This window comes from Neoarius graeffei, chromosome 5, assembly GCF_027579695.1.
Source record: "Neoarius graeffei isolate fNeoGra1 chromosome 5, fNeoGra1.pri, whole genome shotgun sequence".
NCBI classification, from domain to species: domain Eukaryota; kingdom Metazoa; phylum Chordata; class Actinopteri; order Siluriformes; family Ariidae; genus Neoarius; species Neoarius graeffei.
The window spans coordinates 6,593,218-6,616,307 of NC_083573.1; the positions used below are offsets into that span (position 1 = coordinate 6,593,218).

Below are 23,090 nucleotides of genomic sequence, written 5' to 3' on the forward strand. Positions count from 1 at the left end.
AGGATCGTGAAGGTTAAAGCCCGGTCCCACAATATTGATAACTATCGCTACAACTATAAATAAATTGGTCCCCTGCAGTTTATGTGGTCAGTGCTCACACCAGACCGATAACGCCCAGACCTGGGTTTCTCCGTATTGCTGCGATTGCTTCTGGTGCGATTTATCCAGGCCTGGACCAGAGCCGATAAAACATCTGACCGATCAGGTAAGTGTTGACACGCGACATTGTCTCAGCACGTGCTATTTTTCCACGAACATCTTTGTTGCAACATGAAGTCACGGAAAATAAAAAAAACATCATACAAAACACGGATCTTTTATTCACGGAGGTGTGATTTTCTGTAAAATATTGATCTTAAAACATACAAATGCAGGGAAGATATTTTAATCATGAGCGTCGGCAGTCCAAACATTCGACTGTTTCTGACTTCTTAATTTTTTTTATCCGTGATGCATCATCCATATGAAAATCGGTAACCAATCTGTAATATACCGAAACGTCCGTAAACAGTCCGTCAATTATTAGCATCTGCAATGCATCCGTATTAAAATCCGTAACCAGTCCGTATTTTTATCTCATCTCATCTCATTATCTGTAGCCGCTTTATCCTGTTCTACAGGGTCGCAGGCAAGCTGGAGCCTATCCCAGCTGACTACGGGCGAAAGGCGGGGTACACCCTGGACAAGTCGCCAGGTCATCACAGGGCTGACACATAGACACAGACAACCATTCACACTCACATTCACACCTACGCTCAATTTAGAGTCACCAGTTAACCTAACCTGCATGTCTTTGGACTGTGGGGGAAACCGGAGCACCCGGAGGAAACCCACGCGGACACGGGGAGAACATGCAAACTCCGCACAGAAAGGCCCTCGCCGGCCCCGGGGCTCGAACCCAGGACCTTCTTGCTGTGAGGCGACAGCGCTAACCACTACACCACCGTGCCGCCTCCGTATTTTTATCCTATCTGTATTTTGTCTTTGCATGGGTTGTTTTCAAGTCCAAGTTGGACAGTATGACCTGGAATAATGTGCTACTACTGTACTTGGAAAACTCTTTTGGACGCGTCAAAAGAGCACTGGGAACGCTGGTGCCACGCATAACGACCCGCCGAAATCTGATTCGCGAGTATAATAATATCCGCCAACTGAAAAAGTGGCGAGGCTTCTTAACGAATGTAGGTCCATTCCGATAAACGAAAGCAGCGTGATGTGCTTTGGTATGAGACAGCTTTTTTTTTTTTTCACAAATTCACCAGATGACGAGCTGCCAAGTCATGCCTTCACCGATGGCCGCTGGAGGATTTTGTCTGTACAACACTGTACAAAAGAGCGTACTCAGAGCCACGGGTTGCACATCACTATGCGACTCCTCTCACCAGGATTCGAGTCGTGAATGCCAGTGGCGAATTCAGACTTGCTTTTCAGATGTTCACCTCCCAGAAAATCCTTCCAGACACCGCATCCTCCAACCAGGGAAAACTCATCATGTTCCGGTTCTGTAGAGGGACATGAGCTTCCATGCTGCACGCTCTCGGTTACAGAGTCCCTGATTTCCGCTTAGTTTCCCAAGTCGTACAACCACAAGAGCCAGTCACCCAAGTACAGCGTTATCCTTCGGCCTGTTATCTATCACAATGAACCATGAACACCCATCGTGATCGAGGCAGGCTGAGGGGTAGGAACCCAACGAGAAGAATATTTTTGTCATCTGCACATCCATCTTTTGCGCTGTCCTTGAACGTATGAGACATATTTGGACTTATTCACTGCTGTCCAGGTGCACAACGGAAACAGAATAGGACCGGGCTTGTAGTACTCGAGTCCGACTCGTGCCCTAATTTTCAGGACTCCGACTCGTACATTAACTGCATTCGGACTCGTAAATTAGAGACGAGGACTCTGATTTTCTTTATTTTTCGGAACGTGCCATAATGATTTGACAAAAGATATTAATATCTATGTTAGTTTTGTGCTAATTCCGTGCAAGAGTGTCACACCTGTGCACCTTGGCGCGTGCATCAGACAGACTCTCGGGTGTGCACCGGAAACGACTCGCACCTGCATTGGATTCAGGCGCAATCGGTGCGCCGATATAAAAACTGTGAAAACGCACTTACTTTGCGAAGTATTGAGTTGCATTGCTGACACATTACCGAGCCTTATTTCTTTGTTTGGTTTCCTGATTTCCTGTTTCTCGTCTTTGATTCTGCCGAGTCTCCGATAGCCTGTTTGTGCCTCGCTCGACCGATCACCGGTTTCACCTTTTTATGATTTTGTGTGCCGTTCTGGATTGTTTACCGTCTTCGCTTGTATTAATAACCGCACCTTGTGCAGTTACATCCGTCTCCCAACCGTCTCTGACAGAATACTGCGCGCTCCCTGATAAAGAGAAGCGCATTCACCTGTTCATACGGCACATTCAGGAACAAACTAATGTTCATGGCGCTGAAACACACAGCCGCCGTCAAATGGTGCGGTTGGAGTGTTGGACTCGGACTCGACCACTGGGGACTCAAGACTGGACTCAGACTCGAGGTTTCGTGACTCGACTACAACACAGAATCGTAACTGAAGAAATAAAACAGTGGCTTGGGGGAAAGAAAAAAAAAAAAGCATGGAAAATGTCCTGAACAGCAGACAGAAAGCCTCTGTGTAGACACATTAAAACGTTACTCGATATATTATCGTTCCCATGGAACAATTTTACGTTCCGTACGTTTTATGGCTTTAACCTCTTCAGAACATGTGGGTAGTATTTGAGAAATATCTTCCGAGCGATGTCGTACGTATCGCCGCTCGGTTCGGACGGGTACCTCTTCCGGTTGTAGACGAAGCCTTGCTCGATTTGGAACGCAGCCTTGCTGAAATCATCTGGCTTGAAAGGTTGGCCGCGGTCCACACAGTCCACGAGTGTGCTGACGAACAATCTCCAGCGCTGCATGTAGTAATCCTGCATTAGCCCCGCCCACTCTTTGTTGGCATAGTCCAGGATGTTGCCGTCAGGCCCCCACAGCGTGATCTGGTTCCGGGCGTTCAGCTCGTACAGCTCCGCCTCCTGTTCATCCATGCCCAGCGACCGTGCTTGCTCAAGCCACGCCCCCAACAGGAAGTGCGCGTCACTGGAAAGGAGGCCGTCCAGGTCAGGTAAGAGGTCGTAGGTGAGCACGCCTCCGGCTGTCAGGAGTTCTGGAAGCTTCTGGGCCTAGTTTTAGGGGGATTAAAAAACAGCTTGGTAAAACGTACGAAAATAATTAACGTCTACACTCACCAGCCACTTTATTAGCAACACCCAGAGTCAATTTTTGTGCGACTTTCTTTCACCGTGGCACGGGTGCTGGCTTGAGCCAGATGAGTATTTCAGAAAGTCCTGATCTCCTGGGGTTCCCCTCCCCACACACACACACACCAGTCTCAACACAGAATGGTGCGAAAAACAAAAAACATCAAGCGAGTGACAATTCTGTGGGTGGAAAGTAAACAAACGCCTTGTTGATATAGAGATGAAAGTGGAGCAAAGAAAAAAAATCCTGAACTTTTGAAAGTCAAACTAAGATTGGGGGAGGGGGGGGGGGACGTCCCCCCCAAAAAATTTTAATAACACGCAAAACCCTGCATTCGAGTACTTATTTTCACTAAAACAAGTTAAAACTTTTAAGCCTTTTTCTTTCATGTACATTAATGATTAACATGTCAAAAATATCAAATTTAATTCCCCTAGTTAATGAGTAATTTTCAGGAGTGCGTTTAGAAAGCGCGGTGATTTTCCTGCCTACACAGTTCATTACTTTGGGGAAAAAAATCAGACAGTTGAAGGTAAACTCAGCAAAATCCCAAAACAGTCCTGTTAAAACGTAAAGGTCTGTTAGAGTTTCTAAAGCTTTCAGGTTTCAATGTTGGGGACGTTGAGCCTCGTTTATCAATCTTTTAGTAGAGTTGTGCGTTTGCAGAAGCTAAAGTGAACTAAACATTTCCAATTCAGATTTATGCGAGTTGAAGCCAATTGTTTACATTAGTTCGTATTGTCTGTGAATTTAAACACACCAATGAATACCAAATTTCTCATATAAATCAGGGGCTTAGCTAGGATTTTTCAGGGTGTGTGTGTGTCACACACTGACTGGCAGCCTGAGTACATTATCTCATCTCATCTCATTATCTGTAGCCGCTTTATCCTGTTCTACAGGGTCGCAGGCGAGCTGGAGCCTATCCCAGCTGACTACGGGTGAAAGGCGGGGTACACCCTGGACGAGTCGCCAGGTCATCACAGGGCTGACACATAGACACAGACAACCATTCACACTCACATTCACACCTACGCTCAATTTAGAGTCACCAGTTAACCTAACCTGCATGTCTTTGGACTGTGGGGGAAACCGGAGCACCCGGAGGAAACCCACGCGGACATGGGGAGAACATGCAAACTCCGCACAGAAAGACCCTCGCCGGTCCCAACTTTTTTTGGAATCGGGGTTGTATTTCATTTTTATTTTCTTTTGTCACACATGTCTGAACTGGGGCGGCACGGTGGTGTAGTGGTTAGCGCTGTCGCCTCACAGCAAGAAGGTCCTGGGTTCGAGCCCCGGGGCCGGCGAGGGCCTTTCTGTGTGGAGTTTGCATGTTCTCCCCGTGTCCGCGTGGGTTTCCTCCGGGTGCTCCGGTTTCCCCCACAGTCCAAAGACATGCAGGTTAGGTTAACTGGTGACTCTAAATTGAGCGTAGGTGTGAATGTGAGTGTGAATGGTTGTCTGTGTCTATGTGTCAGCCCTGTAATGACCTGGCGACTTGTCCAGGGTGTACCCCGCCTTTCGCCCGTAGTCAGCTGGGATAGGCTCCAGCTTGCCTGCGACCCTGTAGAAGGATAAAGCGGCTAGAGATAATGAGATAATGAGATGAGATGTCTGAACTGAGACACAGTAGTATGTGACTACATGTTTTATATTTGAGACTACAGCTCCCTAATCCATCACAAAATCCAATTTTGTGTTTTGTATGTTCAGTACTGCCTAGTATGAGTGAATAAACTCCCTTAGCATTTTCTCTTGTCCCAGCAGTTTTTAACAAGTACTTTTAGCATAAAATGTGTTCACCATTTTAATTGGAAAATTTCACTTTAAAAGCCTTATTCATTTACATAGATTTTAAAAAATGCGATTAACTATATGAAATTCTGAGATTAATCGCGATTAAATTTTTTAATCGTTTGACAGCCCTAATAATAAATTGAAAGAAGGAGGAGGAAAGTTTTGCTTGTTTTGACCTGGCGAATTATTAACACACGAGGAAATACTCGTAATTCGCAACTAAAAAGACTGCAGCTACACTGGCAGCTTGAACATGCTTTCTAGCGCGATTGTGTTGCGCTTGCGCAGAACAGTGTCAGTCCTGCGCGTCTTAGCTCGTGCACCTGAAGGCGTGCACGCCTAACGAGCTCCGGCGCGCGCGCTGTTAACAAAGAACACCTGTCTTAAAGCAATGAACTATGTTTGGGCTATTTAAGGACCACGCCCATGCAAGGACGATGCGAAGTATTACACCGCGTCTAGGAACGCGAAAAAATCCGAAAAATAAATTTCTCCATTCAGGAAACCAGAGATTTTCAAGAGTTTTGTCAAATATCCGGATTTCCGGGTAAATCCCGAAGACTTTCATCTATATTGATAAGAGAGGTCAGAGAAGTAAGAAAAAAAAATGGACAGATTGGGTCGATCTTTTTTGCCAGGAAGGACCTTGGAACTCGAATAATCACTCTTTACAACCGTGGTGAGCAGAAAAGCATCTCAGCAGAACAACACACTGGGTTCCACTCCTGTGAAGAACAGGAATCTTAGGCTACGTTCACACTGCAGGCTGAAGTGACTCAAATCCGATCTTTTCGCCCATATGTGACCTGTATCCGATCTTTTATTGACAATATGAACGACACAGATCCCATTTTTTCAAATCCGACCCAGGCCATTTGGATATGTGGTCCCAATTCCGATTCCTATCCGCTCTTTTCATATGCGACTTCAGTCTGAACCGCCAGGTCGCATTCATCCGACTTACACGTCATCAACAAGCCACAAACGTCACTATTCTGCGCTGAAGTAGGCGGCGGGTCTCTCAAAAAAAGTTACAACAACATGGCGCATAATCACGGGCGCAGATAGAGGGTGGGACTCGTCCCACCCAGATTTAAATTCACCTCGCTCGGTCCCCCCCACTTATAGGGAGGAAAAAACGTCTATGCTGTCTTTCTTTGTATAAGGCAAACCTCACGGAAAAATCAAAAGACTAATTACCATTCGGTTTATTGAGGTGCACAGCAGTGTATACATAGTTGCAACAACTCACATAAAACAAAGACTGATATTCGGTTGGTTGAGCTGCGCAGACTGCACAGGTTGCGAGCTCGAGCTTGGTTACTATGGTAACCCACAACGAGTTTGACAGGCATATCGGGGTTGGGGTTGGTTTGCTGGCAGCTTTGTCCCCCCCAGTTCAAAAAACGTATCTGCACCCCTGCGCATGACATCAATGCGAGGGACGCTTCGGGCTGTGAAGGTTCTGAATCTTCTCAATGGAAGGACGCAGAGGTTAGGGAGCTGATTTCTATTTGGGGGGGATGCAGCTATTCAAGCTAGATTGGATGGGTCATACCGCAACCGGGCGGTTTTACTTCCGTAAACACTGGCCATGCTCACTGCGTGTGACGTCGTCGTATCCTGCAATGCGCATGCGGAACACTTTTAGGTCGCTTTTCGTTCATACTGAGGATCACATACAAGTCGCATATATTTGTTAATGTGAACGACCTCACAAAAAAATCGGATTTCACAAAAAAATCGGAATTGAGCATTAAGCCTTGCAGTGTGAACGTAGCGTTAGTCTCAAGAACAGGCTCCTCGTCAAGTGGCCGGTGAGTATAGCTCGTCAATTAACGTCCATTCCGACAAAACAACCAACAAAGCTCATTAATTAAATAAAATAAACAAAGAATTCGAGCAATTGGTTTTCAGCTTTTGGTTTTTGCCAATCACTGAAGTAATGAATCAACAAACAAACATCGATTCCAACCAAATCATCCATTAACGAGCCAATTAATTTCATTTCCGTCTCACCTGGAACGCATCTCGTATTTCTTCATAGAACTGCCCGGTCAGGAGCTGAAGAGCCTGACGCGTCACATCCACCAGATCATAACGGAACGCGTCAACAGAAATCAGCGCAGGTGCCGCTCCCAGCAGCAGCTTCCAGGCCTCGTAGACGTCTCGCGGATCGTACCAAAGGTCGGTCTGCATCTTCAGAGACGGTCGGTGCACCAAAGGACTCCGGTTGTGGTTCTTGTACCCAGGAATGGTACAATTGTACACGCTTCCGAACAGCAGGCGCCAGGCAAGTCCCAGGCTCTCGCTCGTGTTACCATAGCGGCGCCGGGCGTACAGCGTTGCCCACTCGGTCAAATTGACTGCTTCTTTGCGCCACGCCAGCTCAGCCATCAGCTCGTAGATGGCTGGGTTTTGCTCGATGCCCTCGGGCGCAATGCCTAAGCCCACCAGAGTGGAACCGGGGAACTTCTGAGCATCGAAAGGACCGGCGTTAACACGCTCCACTGCGCCAAACAGGCCGCTGTTGCCTCCGAAGTTGTGAAGCATGCACCAGATAAAGGGCTGACCATAGAAGGACTGGGTGAAGTTATAAGCAGGCACGGACTCGGCGAAGAGGTCTAGGACGATCATACGTCCCCGAGGTACGCCGCGGAGGAGTGCCTGGATCTGTGGAGGTTTCCAGAACTCGGCCTTGCTGATGAATAACCAGCCCTGCATCAGCCAAACGGCCTGTGGGTCCACTGTGAGTGAGAAAGCAAGACAAAACGAATAGACTGATTATTTCAGTTCAACCTTTTATTTAAAAAAAGTCTTCAACAACGTCAAAAATTACGATACGAGACCAAACGGTACGGTTTTGCTGCATCTGGGCCAGGTCTACTACACTGATTAATCTCAGGGCTTCGAGGGCAGTCACTAAACACTGGCACAGTTCAAGGCTGCATCTCAAATAGCATTCTGTGCACTACATAGTGCACTAAATATACAGTTGGGACGTTACAGCTCAGGATGCCGTCAGCCCCCGTTTCTCCAGATTCGAGGAAAAACTATGAAAAAATCCTCGATTGCGCAACACTGGTGTGACTCAGAGTCATGTCTGGTCACATCGGTGTGTGTTTTTATGACGTGAGCAAAGATCTAGCTTGGGTTGGGGGGGGGGTTTTGGCTCTCTAGTCTGTCGGGATAAAAACGACACAAAAACATACACGCAGACGTCTGACACTACGTTCAGACTGCAACCTGAAACGACCCATATCCGATTTGTTGTGAAATCCGATTTTTTTGTTAGGCCATTCACATTACCAATTATATGAGACTTGTATGCGATCTCCAATATGAACGGAAAACGACCCAAAAGTGTCCCGCATGCGCAAACTGACACGTAATAAGCACATCTACGTAATACGTAAACAACAAAAAAAGCGCACTCTTCATGTTTAATGATTTCTTTTTTGCTTGTTTGTTTAATTATCTGGTTAGTGTTAAAGTGTGAGGTCTCGTGTGTGTTTTTGTTTCTGAACTGAAATGAAAACGTGTAGCCTGGTAACGAGGGTTGACTCCTAAATGTCTCTGTAATTTCTATATAAGTGCACTACATGTTACTAGGAAGTAATGGATTTTTAAACTCTATATAGACCCTTCCCACTGACGTCACTGGAAACCGGAAGAAAACAGACCCTGCGCCATATTGGAAGACCAACAAACTCGTGATTGGGGGAAATAACGGCAGCGCGCGGAATTTAAACCCACGAGGCACTTGATTCATCATAAACCTACAATGGTAAACTTTTGTGCTGTGTTAGGGTTCTAACAAAGCTGATGGGAAAGGTGAAAAGAAGTCTTTCTACAGAATACCAGCTGTGATTGAGACACAAGGGGAGCAAACCAAGGAGCTTTCTGCCAGGAGACTGAGAGAGGATTTAGCTGCTTTATGCAGAGCGGATCTGAATACTTCAAGGCCCAATCCCAATTCTAATTTCTACCCCTACCCCTCCCCCACCCCCTTCCCCTTGGCCCTTCCCCTTGAAGCTGAGCTACAAGGGATAGGGCTTGAAATTCAACCATTACGTATTGGGATAGCCCTTCAACGATCGCATACGTCATCGCGTACCTCCGTCAGCGTTTACGTTAGCAAAACGCGACCAAATGCGTCATTGGCTGCGACCAGCCGCTACAGTCAGAGCCAGAACAGAAATCTCTGCTGGCAGGGTGTGATTTGTTAACTAACACCACTGAATGGGATATCTTTGGCGCTTCGTACACCACATCCGACAGAATGAGGTGTCAGAACACTCATGTAAACAATAAAAGCGAGAATAACAGAACAAAACATACGCAGTCAAGCAACCGAAAACAATACTCACTCCCAAAGCTTTTTAGCAGCAGCTTGGATTTCAGAAATCGCTGCTCATTCTCAACTCGAAAGCGAATCAAGCGGCGTGTTTCCTCTGGATAACAACTTAAAACACGTAAATAATGGAGAAAATACATTTATGACAATCTTTCGCCGCGGGAACCGCCATCTTTCTGAAATCCGCATGAAATCTCGCTGAAATCCGCATGGCATTGTGGGAAATCACTCAAACCCCTTCGTTCGGAGTCAGCTCCAGGAAAATCTCCGTTTGGAGGGGTACAGAAGCCCTACCCCTTCCCCTACCCCTCCGCGTTAACTGGGATTGGGATACCCCTACCCCTTCACGTGAACGCGCAAAATGGAGGGGAAGGGCCAAGGGGTTGGTCCAAGGGGTGAAATGGGATTCAGCCCAAGTCTACAGCAGTACAGAATATGTTCAGACCATTTTGTTACTGGTAAGTCACTAGGCTAGAGTGTTGTAGAACATTTTTTTAAATGTTAACTGAATAAAAACATCCTTAATTTTATCACATTGATGTTATATATTTCATTTCTTTCTTTTGTTTTAATTTTGCTCCCTCCATCCCTCTCTGGATTTTAAATATAGTTTTTCCCCATGTCCAAATAATTCAAAGATATATGAATCAAAACAGATAAGTAGTAAATTAAAAATAAATTATGAAATTAAAAAATCCACAACAGCATGAATACAGATTGCAATAGTGGTCAAGTGCTATAATTTTTTTTTAACATGATAGTGGAGAATTTCATTTAATCTGCACTGATTATTATATGAAATATAAATGAACAAATTCTGAACAGGTCTTTCATAATCATTGTTTGAAACAGAATTAAAAGCCCATATAATTAACCTAAATTATGGATACCTTAATAGTGACAAAAAGTATTAATTTTTCAACTGAAAAGATATATTATTAAAAGATAAATATCAACAAGATTACCTTGGCCATAACTATGTGTAGGTTCTTCTTAACAACAGCTGTAATATCACGAACCAAGCCACTAACAACATAGTTGTAAGCCTGTAGCCCTTTGTAGGCTTTCAAGTCATCAGCAGTGTAGGCACTGGGTGTAAACAACAGATAGTTTACAATGTCCGGATAGCAAACAGCAGGCAGAATTGGTGTCCGGTCCTCCTTATGTTTCCATTCTCCCTTGCCGCGAGTCTTATCATATGGGTCAAACCCATCAATCACAGCCAGTTTCTCCACATACCGTGCCCTTTCTGCAGCTGGTAATGTACTCACATAACCCGAATTATTATCCATCGTGTCAGTACACTCTCGTGCGTACTTTGTTTTGTGTTGTGAGTGCATGTACTTGGTCTTCCAATATGGCGACTACCGAAATCTCGCGGCGCGATGACGTCATGCGGGAAGGGTCTTTCGTGCACTCGAGCTTCAGTAGGCAGTCATTTGGGATACGGCCGCTGCATTACCAAACTCTTAATTCAGGCTTAATAATTTGCACATATTTATTTCGTCATATTAATAAACTTTTTCTACATTTTTATAAATATTTATTTAGATTGTTTATAGCCAGCTGAATTCTGCAACTTCTCTCAGCGCTGGCTCAAGGTGCAGAAACACCAGTGCAGTTTGCGATGGAGATGAGGCGAGACCTGGCGATGTGGTTTTTGTGGCGAACTCACACAATAATCTGATTAATGTGGGCAGCGGACTAATGAGACCGAAGGTGTCAAATTACTGGAAATTTCCAGAACAATCTTATAATCTTGTAATACAGGATGGTTTAAGTTATAAATCAGTTATAGAAACTGTTTTATTTAATCAGGCTAACAGATCAACATCCAGGTCCCTACCAAATCCACCATTAGCTTGATCAATTCTATAAAAGTCTATTTAAATTCTGAAAACTGTACAAATGTTGTTGTTTTCCACCAAAGAGGCGGGATTAGCCAACGCAGAATAGTGACGTTTGTCTCTTGTTGATGACGTGTAGGTCGCATGAATGCGACTTGTCCGGTCAGACTGCAGTCGCATGTGAAAATAACGGATATGCATCGGAATTAGGACCACATATCCAAGCGGCCTGGGTCGCATGTAGTTTTACGCTACTGATTAATAATCAAAACTTTATGTGGCTGATGCTACAATGGAATTTGTGGTTGACGTTGGCGAATAGCTCCGTGAAACAAAAGACGAATATTTATCTCTTTTTTTTTTCTGTATCGTTTCTTGCTCTGTACGATCAAAACATGGAGGTGTGCAACTCCATACCAGACTTGCTACCATGGAGTCGAGCCCATGCAATCGAAGGCGAAGATGGCGAAGATAGCCAAGCGCTAGCTAGAATGATTTCGTTATTTGTTCAAGAAAAATGACACGTCGTCTCTCGAACCTTGCTCTATCTTGCAGTCGCGCTCACTCGGCAGGCTTTCCTTTTCTTTTCCGCTGGCGGGAGAACCGAGTCCGCCACGTTTTTCTTAACAGGTCAAACAGACACGCCCCACGGTGGTCACATGATGCGATGCTGTTGCTCGCTTGCTTCGGCGAGCTCCAGAATCGTAAAACGCGGGACACTTTTTTTTTACAGAGAAACACGTTGTCTCCCGTTAGTGACTATTCAGCATCGGATTACAAAAAACAACCCCAAAACAACTTTACAACTGGGTAAAGACAATCATTTAACTATTATTCACTGTCTAATGAAAGAATAATTTAAAAAAAAGTCTTCTGTTCATTAAAAGAAGACAAAAGAAAGACTTTTGGATGCCGGAGGTTACCTGAGGTCATCGTGGCGAATACTGCGTGGCTGATTGAAGTCAGATAATCCGGGTCAGAGGAGGCGGGCGTCATCTCATTAAAGGTGTCGGTGTTATAGATGTGGTCCGTCCCGAACTCTTTCACCACCCGCGACAGGAACAGGGCGCCGATGTTCAGGAACAGCGGGTCACGTGGGTCCAGTACGTACGCGCAGGAATACGTGCAGTTAAAATGGCTCCACGGCTCCAGCCTGGTCACGTTGGCTTTGGGAAACAAGCTAAAGAGGAAACAGGAGTGATCTGGAAAGTCAGTGCAAAAAAGTTTGCATCCTCTGTTTGTTATAATGCCAATTTATATCCAAACAAGATCAATTGTGAGCAACTGCGCAGATCCGTATCCCTGCGCTCTCGCTTATATCAGAACGCAAGCGATCGAAGGAATCGGGCACTTATTATGAACGCCGACTTCAACAAATAACGAACCCTGAAACAAGTAAGTAAAGAGCCGTGTCTCTCCCCAGGGATTTCAAACAGCGTCCTGCTAAACAATCATTTTGAAATAGCGTCAAATGTTTCGTAAATACATTCAGTCGGTAAACAGGAAGTCGACGTGCGACAGACCTGAAAACGGTACACGCGGTATAGAACCCCAAGCTGAAGCTCAGCACCAAATGTCAAGCAGGTGTGATTTGTAGTTGCTGAGAAAAAAAAAAAAGTGTGAAGAAAATTGTGTAAATCCACGCTACATGTTTCAGTCGGTAAACAGGAAGTCGATGTGCGACAGACCTGAAAACGGTCCACACGGAATAGAACCCCAAGCTGAAGTTTGGTTCCAAGTGGATATGATTTGTGGTTGCTGAGAAAAACGGTGTTTTGGACGGACAGACAGACGGACGGAGGTAAATAAACCAGTATCCACCAAGTATGAAGTGGGTGTGGCCTGGAGCAAGTCAGCATTCCAGAACATTCGAACAGTTAAGAGACAAATTTAACAGAAAGAGACTGAACGTCGAGCCCCGTGGCCGGTGAGGGCCTTTCTGTGCGGAGTTTGCATGTTCTCGCCGTGTCCGCGTGGGTTTCCTCCGGGTGCTCCGGTTTCCCCCACAGTCCAAAGACATGCAGGTTAGGTTAACTGGTGACTCTAAATTGAGCGTAGGTGTGAATGTGAGTGTGAATGGTTGTCTGTGTCTATGTGTCAGCCCTGTGATGACCTGGCGACTTGTCCAGGGTGTACCCCGCCTTTCGCCTGTAGTCAGCTGGGATAGGCTCCAGCTCGCCTGCGACCCTGTAGAAGGATAAAGCGGCTAGAGATAATGAGTTCCTTTCTGGTGTTCGACGCATCTTTCTCGTTCAAGATTCTCTCAAAATCTTCCGTATTTAACAAAGCAAACCTGGCGGCCATGTTCGTTTACAAATTGTCACAGTCGCTCGCGAGCGCGGAAGTTTTACATCTCCGACGTGTGACGCCACGTCGTCTTGACGACCGTATTCAACGCTCATTCTCCATTGGGTCGAGTGACGTAATACACGTAGGATAAGCTGCGAACAAAATCGCATGCTATCGAACCAAATGAACGGATCCCCCGAGAAGAGAATCGAACACGCGTTTTTATTCCATTGAAGGAAAAAAAAAAAAAAAAGTCCTGTCTGGATAATAACTCGACATACCCAATTTATCCATCTGTATTTGGACAACTTTATTCAGTTATGTATTACCGGGTGATTCCACGAGGCATGATCCCTGAGAAAGCCGGCAGAACAGGAATCATTCCCAACGATCTCATCTGCTCCAAGATTTTAACCTGCAGGGAAGAAGGTCATCCAGGAGTAATCGGACCTTTGAAATCTCTTCAGCGAGGATGTTGTGAGATTTTAGTGCAACAGCTTTGAGACAGAACAAGTTCACACACACACACACACACCTGCAGCGAGAGCTGTTTGGCGTGCCAGGACTGAGGCAGTGGGCCTCCCCACTCAAACAGATTCCCCATCCGATTCCACGCAAGGAACGCTGGACCCGTGAAGAAGTCATCGATCTCCGTCTGATTTAGACCCAGAGACGCGTAAACCTACATTCGAGAGAGGGAATGAAAGAACGAAAGTGAGACAGAAAAAAAAAAAAAAAACAACGAGCGAGACTTTCAGTGCATTCCAGGTGTCCTGGGAAGTTGGGATTTCCGAGTTCCCAGTCGGAAATATCAGCTGGAATGCTCACGACTTCAAAATCCAAGATGGCTGCTCAAAGCATCAACAGTGTCAATGCTGTCGTAATATACTCTTTATTCGCACTTTTGTCTTATTTGTCTCTCGCTAAATCAGACATACGCACCGTACTCTCCAACTTCGACGCTCCTACGGTGCCCGGCTAGAACTACACCGATCACGGATATTGATTTTCCGACTTTTGTTCCTTCGGGTGCAAACATAAAAGTATCGAAACATTCAAGAGAAAAATATCAACGGGCAAAATGTCACCAAGTTAAAGCTGGACTGCCTTTCAGGTTTGTCAAGTGTAGGTCATAAAAAGAATTTTCCCGACGCCCAATTATTTTTGTTTAGTGGACCCAAAGCCACCAAATTCGAAATCACAGACTTCCAATTTTGAGTTTGTTCAAAAGAACAATTCATGAATTTCTCTCCGTGGCCCGCGCTTTTTGTTCCTGCTTCACCATGACCCAATCCAAGATGCTGCGTCCTGCATGACATGGTGGGCTTTCCCCGTTTGCGCAAGGAGGCATTGTGGGATACAAATCTGAAACAGGAGAGAAAAACATGCGAATGAAACGTCAAAGACCGACTACAGTAACACAAAGCAAGAAGAAAAGATGGTATGTTCTATACGAAGGAAAGGAAAGGAAACGCAGGACCAAACTAATAAATATCGGCGCTCAGCGAGCACCGCGGTGTGATCAGCTGTTCGTTTAGCGACAGAATGATGGTAAATCTGCGCGCGCACACGGACTTCCTCGGTCTGCTTGACTGCGCAAAACGAGCAATTTCATGCACATTATTTGCTTTAATCCCCTCAGATTAAATACATTTGCAGCCACAGAATGGCCGGATATTTTGTCAGATAAATATCGCAATGAGCACATTTCTGACAGAACTAAATTTCACCGATTTTATGAAATCGAAAGGCCGTCGAGCTTTAAGAAATGTTCCTGTTCGTCGTCTCTGTTCCTGCTGCCTTTTTTGTCGTCAACCTTTATTTTTCTTATAATCGCTACCGACACGTTTATGGTTATTCTTGCCACCGTCGATCGTGGCCGTTCTTGTTGTCGTCGTCGTCGCTGTTGCCGTTTCTGCTGTGGTCATTATAATCGTCCTTCACTCCATTCATGATCGAGACATTGTAGCGCATGTGTGATCCTAGAAGGAGTGCTGGACAAACCGCGGGACTCGGAAGGGTGACGATACGCCTACAGTGTGACACGGATATCCTGTGTTCACCTGTAACATGTTATAAAATATAATATCCAGCTCAAAGAAGTCAAAATTTAGGGTGAAGGTTAGAGAAGCAGCCTTGGTCCCAAAGGGCTGCTGGTTCGATTCCCAGGACCGACAGAAAAAACGTGAGGGGAGTTGAATGAATGAATGAACGAACAGCACTTGGCTTTCCCTTCCCTCCCTCCTTCTATATCATGGCTGAACTGCGCTTGAGCAAGGCACCGAACCCTCAACAGCTCCCCGAGCGCTGTAGCAGAGCTGCCCACTGCTCTGGGTATGCGTATGTGTTCACTGCTTCAGATGGGTTAACTTCCTTCAGAGGAGGAATAAAGGATTATTATTATTATTCACCAATGACATGTTTTCAGATGTTGCTGTCATCATTCCATTACCTCCTGCCACAGCGCCTCCTGCCCAGTGAAAGCCAGGGGCAGATTGATGCCGTTCAGTGCCATCCAGTCGATCTCTCGCTGCCATCGTGCCCAGTCCCACCACACGGTCGAGTAGCTCTGAGTGCACACGTTCTGATAGTACCTGAATCTGAATTGGCAGGAATGGAAATTTTAAAAAAAAAAATACTAATAAGATTACGCATGCATGATAATCACCTGGCCTTTTCTCATCGTTTACGAGAGGGTCAACGGCCAAGGTGCACACATCAGGTTTCAGTTAATGACTGTTTGTTGAACAGGTTTAGGCTACATCCACACGACAACGGCAACGAGATTTTTTTTTTTTAGCGGGTAAAAAAAAAATATCGCGTCCACATGGGCAACGGATCAGTAAAATATCAGGTCCATATGGCAACGCAACGCTTGCTGAAAACGATGCAATACACATGCCACACCTCTACGTGCGCTGTAAGACGGTCCCATTGGAGACACCAGAACAATAGAAGTAGTAGGACGCATGTGAATAAACCCCTTCTTCTACCCGGCGTGAAGCACTCACAGGAACAAGCACACAACAACAAGAAGAAGATGGCTGCGACTACGCGAGGAAATCGTGCCTTCTGTGTGTACAGTTTTATATAACTTAATTTTCTTATTGTGTGTGAACATTTTGAAAAGCAGTCTTATCCAATAAAAAAAAAAGAAATTCAAGAAATGGTTCAGTTACTTGTTTATTTAAAAGAAAAGCTGTATACAAAAGTGAATGCAATGCAGTGGTTCATACAAAACAGCGAGAGTGCTGCTTGTTCTAGTCATGTGGTTGTGACGTCATTGTAAACAAATCCGTTCTACTCATCCAGATGACTTCACAACGGCGCCGGATTTTTCCACTCTGGAACCCGTTCTCAAAAAATATCGTTTTGGGGCACCCAAAATGCCGGTGCCGTATGGACGCCAGGCTGAAACGATAAACAATTTTATCAGATTCACCTGAATCCGTTGCCGTGTGGACAGGGCTTTAAACTGTATGGTGCTGTTCATGGACCTGGATATGAAAAAAAGATCTTCTCCACTGCGTTCCAAATTATTATGCAAATTACACTACTGTTCAAAAGTTTGGGGTCACTTTGAAATGTCCTTATTTTTGAAAGAAAAGCACTGTTCTTTTCAATGAAGATGACTTTAAACTAATCAGAAATCCACTCTATACATTGCTAATGTGGTAAATGACTATTCTAGCTGCAAATGTGTGGTTTTTGGTGCAATATCTCCATAGGCGTATAGAGGCCCATTTCCAGCAACTCTCACTCCAGTGTTCTAATGGTACAATGTGTTTGCTCATTGCCTCAGAAGGCTAATGGATGATTAGAAAACCCTTGTACAATCATGTTAGCACAGCTGAAAACAGTTGAGCTCTTTAGAGAAGCTATAAAACTGACCTTCCTTTGAGCAGATTGAGTTTCTGGAGCATCACATTTGTGGGGTCGATTAAATGCTCAAAATGGTCAGAAAAATGTCTCGACTATATTTTCTATTCATTTTACAACTTATGGTGGTAAATAAAAGTGTGACTTTTCATGGAAAACAAACATAAAATTGTCTGGGTGACCCCAAACTTTTGAACGGTAGCGTATATTTTTCTCTGACTTTCCTAAACGGTCGATGCAAACGACAGTCAGTATAATTTTCAAGTCAGCCGTTAGAGCAACCTTTTTTCAGTCACGGCACCCTTCAGAAGTATGCAAATCCTCAAGGCACCCCCATATAAAATCTACACAGTCACGCTGACCATATGCTGACCCCGGCAGTGACGTTGTGACATGGGAAAGGGGGCCGTGAGACAAAATTTTGATGATGCATGAGGCTGCATTAGTGTAACTATTTTTTTTTTTTGAATTTTAAATTCATTTTATGTATTTCAAATATGTTAGAATATATAATTTGACGGCACCCCTAACGAAGCCAGACGGTACCCCAGGGTGCTACGGCACCCCGGTTCAGAAAGGCTGCGTTAGAGTATAAATCAAATTTGATTGAACGAACCTCCCAATGATAACAGTATTTTTTTTTAAATAAATAAATAAAAACTGTTCCAAATTATTATGCACAAAAGAATTTCAAAACATTTTATAGGCTGTAAAGAACTGAAAATGGTCATTTGTTGAATTTGCAGCATTAGGAGGTCATATTGACTGAAATCAAAAGCTATTTCAATCAAAAACATCTTAACAGGCCAAGGTACATGTTAACATCGGACCCCTTCTCTGAGATGACCTTCACAATTCTTACATCCGTTGAACTTGTGAGTTCTGAATCACCTCCCAGAGCTGCTGTTTTGATGTGAACTGCCTCCCACCCTCATAGATCTTTTGCTTGAGGGTACTCCAAAGGTTCTCAAACAGGGTTGAAGTCTATGGAATCAATTTTGTGCCAAAATGTTCATACAATACTTTTGAAATATCAAACAAAAACGATAAATCAAAATACAAAAACAAAAAAGTCAATTTTTTTAGACTGGAAAACAAATTATTCGTGTAATCGTGAAAAATCGGTGGTGTAGTGGTTAGTGCTGTTGCCTCACAGCAAGAAGGTCCGTCCGGGTTCGAGCCCCGTGGCCGGCGAGGGCCTTTCTGTGCGGAGTTTGCATGTTCTCCCCGTGTCCCTGACTTTTTGCTTGCAGTTTTGGCACAAACTTCACGTGTGGGTGGGCTGTCCAGGAATGCATTCCCATTGGGTAACTTGTGTTTGACTGACAGCTACGCTCAGCGATTCCCCCAGAGGCTGTTGCGGCCATTTCCTACTCGGATTCTGGCGGACTGTTTGACGAGTGACCGATCCATTGATGGTAAACAAGGATCGAGTGGACTTCAGTGGCGATTATGATATTGAATTAATTGATTGCCCGAGTGCGATGAACGGTCGCCGAGTTACACGCAATCCAAATTTGCAAGGAAAGATGAATAAGAGTAAAATCAAAATGGCGGGAAAACTATGCGGGTGAAAATGACGTCATAGGGTTCGCTGGATTCCGCTTGGCCCAAGGATTCCAGGGATACCAAGTGTTTGAAAATCGGACCAACGGGTGAAAAGTTACAAGCAGAAATGTACCTGAGACTTGAGCCATTGGTGGCGCTAGAGAGTTTGACAGAATAACAGGCAAAGTAATAGCACAGTGTAAATTCAATATCATAGTCGCCACAAATGTGTTGTATGTGTTGCAGTAGTGCACATTATGCAGGTGTTTCGTGGCAAGTCAAATGTTAGCCTTAGCTCCACTACCCAATATAATAGCTGTCTTGCTAACGTTAAACACGCCTGCATAATGTGCACTACTGCAACACATACAACACATTTGTCCCGTACTTACACTTTGTTGAATTAATTCAATATCATAGTCGCCACTGAAGTCCACTCGATCCTTGTTTACCGTCAATGGATCGGTCACTCGTCAAACAGTCTGCCAGAATCCGAGTAGGGAATCGCTGAGCGCAGCTGTCAGTCAAACACAAGTTAGCCAATGGGAATGCATTCCTGGACAGCCCACCCACACGTGAAGTTTGTGCCAAAACTGCAAGCAAAAAGTCAGGGAGCGCAAACGAGAAAGCTGGAATCGCAACCAAAATAAATTACGCCAAACAAAACTGAGAAAGACGCGGAACAAAAATAAAAGGTTTCTGAAGAGTAATAGACTGATATTTTGCACGATTACACGAATAATTTGTTTGCCAGTCTAAAAAAATTGACTTTTTTTTTGTATTTTGATTTGTCGTTTTTGTTTGATATTTCAAAAGTATTGTATGAACATTTTGGCACAAAACTGATTCCATAGAAGTCAAGGGAGGATGGGGGGGCCACACCATGAGTTTCTCTCCTTTTATGCCCATAGCAGCCAATGACACAGAGGGATTCTTTACAGCATGAGATGGTGCATCGTCATGCATGAAGATGATTTTGCTACGGAAGGCACGGTTCTTCTTTTTGTACCATGGGAGAAAACGGTCAGTCAGAAACTCCTATAAGGGTTGCACGGCACTCATCAGTAAACAAGACTGTTTGAAAATTAGTCTTCATGGATTTCTGGTCCCACTGCAACCGTTTCTGCCTGGGAGCATTGGTTAGGCGTGGCCGAATAGGAGGTTTATGCACGACTGCAAGCCTCTGGAGGATCCTACACCTCGAGGTTTGCAGGACTCCAGCAGCTTCAAATACCTCTTTGCTGCTTTGTAATGGCATTTTAGCAGCTGCTCTCTTCATCCGATGAATCTGTCTGGCAGAAACCTTCCTCATTATGCCTTTACCTGCATGAATCTGAATCAGCCACAAATCTGTTCACCGTGCGATGATCACACTTAAGTTTTCGTGAAATATCTAATGTTTTCATTAATACCTTACCCAAGGCATTGCACTACTTGATGCTTTTCGGCAGCAGAGAGATCTTTTTTTCTTTCCCATATTGCTTGGGACCTGTGGCCTGCTTAATAACGTGGAACCTTAGTTTTCATTTAATTGGGCTCACTGGGCAAACTAATCATCACAGGTGTCTGAGATTGATTTCAGTGATCCAAAGAGCCCTGAGACACAATACCATCCATGAGTTTAATTGAAAAAAAAAAAATTTAAATCTTTGACACTTAAATCCAATTTGCATAATAATTTGGAACGCCGTGTAGATTGAGGAGATAAAAGCCAAGGAAAAGGACAAGGCTCCTGGAAATGACATCATGAATGAATGAAGTGCATAGTGTGAGATGACTTGCTATGGGGGCGGCACGGTGGTGTAGCACTGTCACCTCACAGCAAGAAGGCCCTGGGGTCTCGAGCCCAGCAGCCAGAGAGGGCCTTTTCTGTGTGGACTTTGCATGTTCTCCCCGTGTCCACCTGGGTTTCCTCCGGGTGCTCCAGTTTCCCCCACAGTCCAAAGGCGTGCAGGTTAGACTAATCTAGTAGGTGTGAATGGTTGTCTGCGTCTATGTGTCAGCCCTGCGATGACCTGGAGACTTGTCCAGGGTGTACCCCGCCTTTCGCCCGTAGTCAGCTGGGATAGGCTCCAGCTTGCATGTCCATTCAGGAAGGATACATTTCACCCATTTTTTCCCACTTGAGAGTGACACATAATATCAGCTAATAATAATAATAGGGGGCGGCACGGTGGTGTAGTGGTTAGCGCTGTCGCCTCACAGCAATAAGGTCCGGGTTCGAGCCCCGTGGCCGGCGAGGGCCTTTCTGTGTGGAGTTTGCATGTTCTCCCCGTGTCCGCGTGGGTTTCCTCCGGGTGCTCTGGTTTCCCCCACAGTCCAAAGACATGCAGGTTAGGTTAACTGGTGACTCTAAATTGACCGTTGGTGTGAATGGTTGTCTGTGTCTATTGCCGCTTTTCCACTACCAACGCGGCTGAGTTGGGCTGAGCCGTGCCGTGCTGAGTTGGGCTGAGTCGAGCTGAGCGGGGCTGTTGGAGTTGCATTTCGACTACAACCGCGCTGAACCGTGCTGGCTGGAAGTGGGTGGACACATTGGGTGGAGTTAGCGAAAGTGGGTGGACGTCATGTGATGTCGTTAGGCGGCGCAAACAGTGACATCAGTGACCTTTTAAGCGGTAGTCTCACGACCTGGAGAGTAAACAATAAACATGGAGGACATGGAGGACATGGAGTCGTTAGTGTTGCTGGTCTTGGTGCTGTGGCTTGTTGTCACCGACAACGCCAACAGATACTGCAAGAGCGTATAGATGAGGCGAGGCGCATAAGGCTTCAGAAATTCTCGTAATTCTTCTTCTTCTGGGTTTACGGTGTTTACAGATCCCAGCGTGCTCGCAGGGCGTGTGAGGACACTCCTCCACACCAATCAGTGCACAGGGGAGTGTCTCCTCACGCCCCTAGCCCCACTCGGCTCGGTTTGGCTTGCTTCAGCCCTACTCCAAAACCGTGCGAGTTTTGGGTGCTGAGTAGGGCTGAAGCGAGCCGAGTCGTGCTGCTCTGAGGTAGTCGAAACGCGAGCCGTGTCGGGCTGAAGTCAGCTGAAAAAGGGTAGTGGAAAAGGGCCATATGTGTCAGCCCTGTGATGACCTGGCGACTTGTCCAGGGTGTACCCCGCCTTTCGCCCGTAGTCAGCTGGGATAGGCTCCAGCTTGCCTGCGACCCTGTAGAACAGGATAAAGAGGCTACAGATAATGGATGGATGGATGTGCACCTAGGATGACACCTTGATGACGTCACCGCTCACCTGTGCCACGTGCTGATTCTTAGAACGCCCGTGATGGGGGGTAAAGGTCGCGGCACGCGCAGCTGATCTCCAGACCACGACACATGGCAGCTGCAGTAGTATTTGAGGTAGTAATACACGCCGGCGGCCGCCGCCACCCCGGTGCTGCCCACCGCCACGACCCGGTCGCTTCCTGCTGAACGGAGCTCGCACGCGTCCTCACCGCCAGGAGACAGCGAGCTGTTCACGGACACGACGAAATCTCGCGAGGTTTCCCCGAGCAGTCTCCTCAGCAGCGCGCGCACGGCTTCGGTTTGTGTTTCCTCGCTGGTTTTCGCCCGCAAATGATCCAAAGTCCGGAAGTGGCTTATTCCTGAAACAAACCCGAGAAAGAACAAGACGAGGAGGAGAGGGTGAAAGAAACCGCGCTGTGTTCGCCTCATGTTTTCTTTCCAGAAATAATAATTTAAAAGACACAGAGAGAGAGAGACGCTAAAGTTTGTCTGTTTGTTTCCCTCAGAGGAACAGGAAGTACACGGCGTTCACGTGCAACCTGGTATCCAGTCAAATGCGTTCCTCAGGGAGCGCGAGCGACTTTGGACCAATAGGAAAGCTCGAAAACGCTCCGGCATTTAAAACGGCGGCGGCGCTTTGGTTTGGTCACATGACTCACAGGCTGCCTGAATGTGTTCAGAGATTATTCCATTCCAAGTCACTTAAAAACAACACGTACCTGATGGGTACTGCTTCGAAATAAAATTGTTTCCTGATACCATGTCTATACCATGGCTATACTATTCCCTCTGCAACTGGATCATGGACTTTCTGACCAACAGACCACAGCACATCTTCCACCCTCA

General features: G+C 45.6%; 1 protein-coding gene across 1 annotated transcript; it reads right to left on the bottom strand.

Moving 5' to 3' along the window:
• Positions 1 to 798: 798 nt before the first annotated feature.
• Positions 799 to 22,345, bottom strand: naglu (N-acetylglucosaminidase, alpha). The gene is made up of 7 exons (XM_060921069.1): positions 20,823 to 22,345; positions 16,033 to 16,180; positions 14,116 to 14,262; positions 13,910 to 13,995; positions 12,215 to 12,471; positions 7,107 to 7,834; positions 799 to 3,208 (listed from the first exon to the last, which is right to left on the bottom strand). The coding sequence occupies exons 1-7, from the start codon at positions 20,891 to 20,893 to the stop codon at positions 2,726 to 2,728; spliced, it is 1,920 nt and encodes a 639-aa protein (XP_060777052.1). The 5' UTR covers positions 20,894 to 22,345; the 3' UTR covers positions 799 to 2,725.
• Positions 22,346 to 23,090: the final 745 nt, after the last annotated feature.